General features: G+C 36.2%; 1 protein-coding gene across 1 annotated transcript; it reads right to left on the reverse strand.

Annotated features, from left to right (window-relative positions):
- Positions 1-2,049: 2,049 nt before the first annotated feature.
- On the reverse strand, positions 2,050-2,427 carry HELRODRAFT_179181 (hypothetical protein; the record flags this gene model as incomplete). Its single annotated transcript, XM_009028017.1, has 1 exon — positions 2,050-2,427. One exon carries the CDS (start codon positions 2,425-2,427, stop codon positions 2,050-2,052), a length of 378 nt encoding a protein of 125 aa, XP_009026265.1.
- Positions 2,428-2,880: the final 453 nt, after the last annotated feature.

Genomic DNA, 2,880 nt, shown 5'->3' on the forward strand with positions numbered 1-2,880 from the left:
GTAATGTGCCTGGTATTATTGTCGCAGTGACTGGGTTGGTTCGGATGTAAAAAGAGACAATCGCCTACCTCAGACAAACGTGAGTGACGCGTTGAAGATTGCTCATTTTTTTAATTGACGAAAATTTAGGCTGACTTTTGTTGCAGTAGTATGCTGAAAAGTTGACATCGTTACATCAATGCCGGCTGACTTCTTTTACCAGCTAAACTCTGCTACCAGCTGAATTCTGCTACCAGCTGAATTCTGCTGCCAGCTGAATTCTGCTATCAGCTGAATTCTGCTACTAGCTGAATTCTGCTATCAGATGAGTTCTGCTATCAGCTGAAGTCTGCTACCAGCTGAACTCTCCTGCCAGCCAAAACAAAAACGTAAACAATATAAACAATATCCATAATAATATGAAAAAATAGCAAAATCATTGAACCGGCGTTTAAAAAATAGTCCCCCCCGCGCAGTAATGCTATGGCGCCGAGCGGTGCTGAGTCAGTCCTATAAATTATTTATAATGATATGGTCTGTCGGGGAGAGAGAAAAAAAAAGAAGAAGAGAGAGAGGAAAAAGAAGAAAAGGGAAACGGAGAGAAACAGAAACAAAAAAAATGAGTAAGTGATGCAAGGAAAGAAAAAGAAAGACTAAAACCGTAAAAAAGAGAAAGAAGGGAGTTTCAAATGAAGGGAGAAAAGTAGAAAGAGAGAAAAGAAAGAAAGACATAATGAAAAATAAAAAAGAAGGAAGAAAAAATTAAAAAGAGAGGATAAAAGTTGGAGTAAGATCCATCATATTGAAGGAAAGAAAAAAAAACGAGTTAAAAAAGAGAGATAAAAAAAAGAGAAAGAAAGAGAGAGTAAGACCTATAGGTTCTATAGAGACTTGATTTCTAATTATAAAAAGTTAGCAAAAATAAAGAAGCAAAGATGAAATAATAGAAAAACATAAGAAACGAATGACAGAAAGAAAAAGTTCAGAAAGAGAGGAAAAGAAATGAAGAAAGGAACGTGAAGCAAGTGAAAGATAAAAAAAAAAAATAAAGAGAAAAAGAAGAGAAATGCGAGGTTTTATGTTCTTAGTAATGTTATTATTAGTACAGATTCCAATGTGGCGTGGACTGTGGCCATGATGATGATGGTGGTGGTGGTGATGATGATGATGGTGCTAATGATGATGACGATGATACGATGATGATGATGATGACATGAATGATAATGATAACGATGTTAATGAAAGGGATGATGATATGTTGTTAATGTTGATGATGATGATATCAACGATGACGATGATAAAAAGAAAGATGTTTATTACTATATATCATCATTAACATCATCATCATCACCAGTGACATCATTATCATCATTGATATCATCATCATCAACATTGTTTATCTCTTCCGCTTCCACTAATGATTCTTTAATAATAGATGTTTGTACAAATAATGAACTGGTGTTTTTGTTAACGTCTTTGCGTTTGGTTTGTATGTTTGTTTGTATGCATGTTTGTTTGTATATATATATGTATGTATGTATATATGTGTGTGTGTGTTTATGTATGTATGTATGTGTGTGTGTGTGTGTGTGTGTGTGTGTGTGTGTGTGTGTGTGTGTATGTATGTATGTATGTATGTATGTATGTATGTATGTATGTATGTATGTATGTATGTATGTATGTATGTATGAACCCGTTTTGATGAACAAGCCATGGTTAGGCTTGCAATCGTTTCCGAGTTCAACTTTTACCTATGTCCCTGGTCTCGCACAGTCAGGTATCTAGCAGCTCCATCCAGAAAGCAAAAGGAATTAAATTTTTGTAATAAAAGTGAAAAGTGTTTGTTTTAAATAATTACATTTATTAGGGTCACCCGTTATATTGATTATTTTTTCTATTAATTCTTTTTTGAATAATGATGTTTGCTTATCTGTTGGTCCAAACGTTTCAATGCAAATGGGTTGAAATATTTTGTTTATTTTATTTAATGAAACATATTTTTCGTTTTTAAAATCGGACGCTTTAAGGACAGCGGTGCCCGCCTCCACTGACGTATAGCCAATATATCGGTCAGCCATGGTGTGCGAAAAGGTACCGTCCCTGCGCCCATAGGGTGATAGTGTAACCATCAGGCCTAAAGGCTCTTTCCTCTATCAAACCCATGGGTTCTTTTATAACCGGGATACCAGTCTTTTGAAAACATTGTACCAGGTATTCGTTGACAGCCGTATGTCTGGCTTGTTTTCCAGGACCTAGACGACAAGAAAGGCTATGGTATCCAAGTTCATCAACCCTTGCCCCACATGCGCATTCGTATTCGGTGACGATCTGGGCTCCGAGTCTCAGACCCAGGCTCACGTGGACACAGGAGTCATCCAATCTAGTGCCGCAGGGGGTGATGGGTAGCGCCCTCAACCAGGCGGAGCCCAACTCGTTTTTGACAGCCATAATTCTGGCCTTGTCAAAAGTGGAGCCATTCAGTTGTAACAATTGTTCAACTGATCTTTTAAGACAAGGGGCGTTCCAGTTCACAATGTATGTATGTATATGTATTTATATAGGTATGCAAGCATGTTTGTTTGAATGTTTCTTTGTTTACTTGCTTATCTGTATATACGTTTGTATGTTTGTTTTTACGTTTTTTGTCTCATATGTGTTTGAATTTTTGTAAATATGTATGCATGTTTGTATATGCATAGGTATGTTAATTAGTATGGGCAAGTTTTGATGTGATAGTATGTGTAACGAGGTGTAAACACGTCCATCATCTGTTAGTTTGATGAATAGTTTTTTTTTGTTTGTTTAATCATTTATTTTTTTGTTCGTTTGAGTGTTCATTTATTTAATTCAGGAGTGGGCGAACTTTTTGCTGTGAGGGCCGCATTGAGACATATTTAATCT

Source organism: Helobdella robusta (genome assembly GCF_000326865.2).
Source record: "Helobdella robusta unplaced genomic scaffold HELROscaffold_52, whole genome shotgun sequence".
In the NCBI taxonomy this organism is placed as follows: Eukaryota; Metazoa; Annelida; class Clitellata; order Rhynchobdellida; family Glossiphoniidae; genus Helobdella; species Helobdella robusta.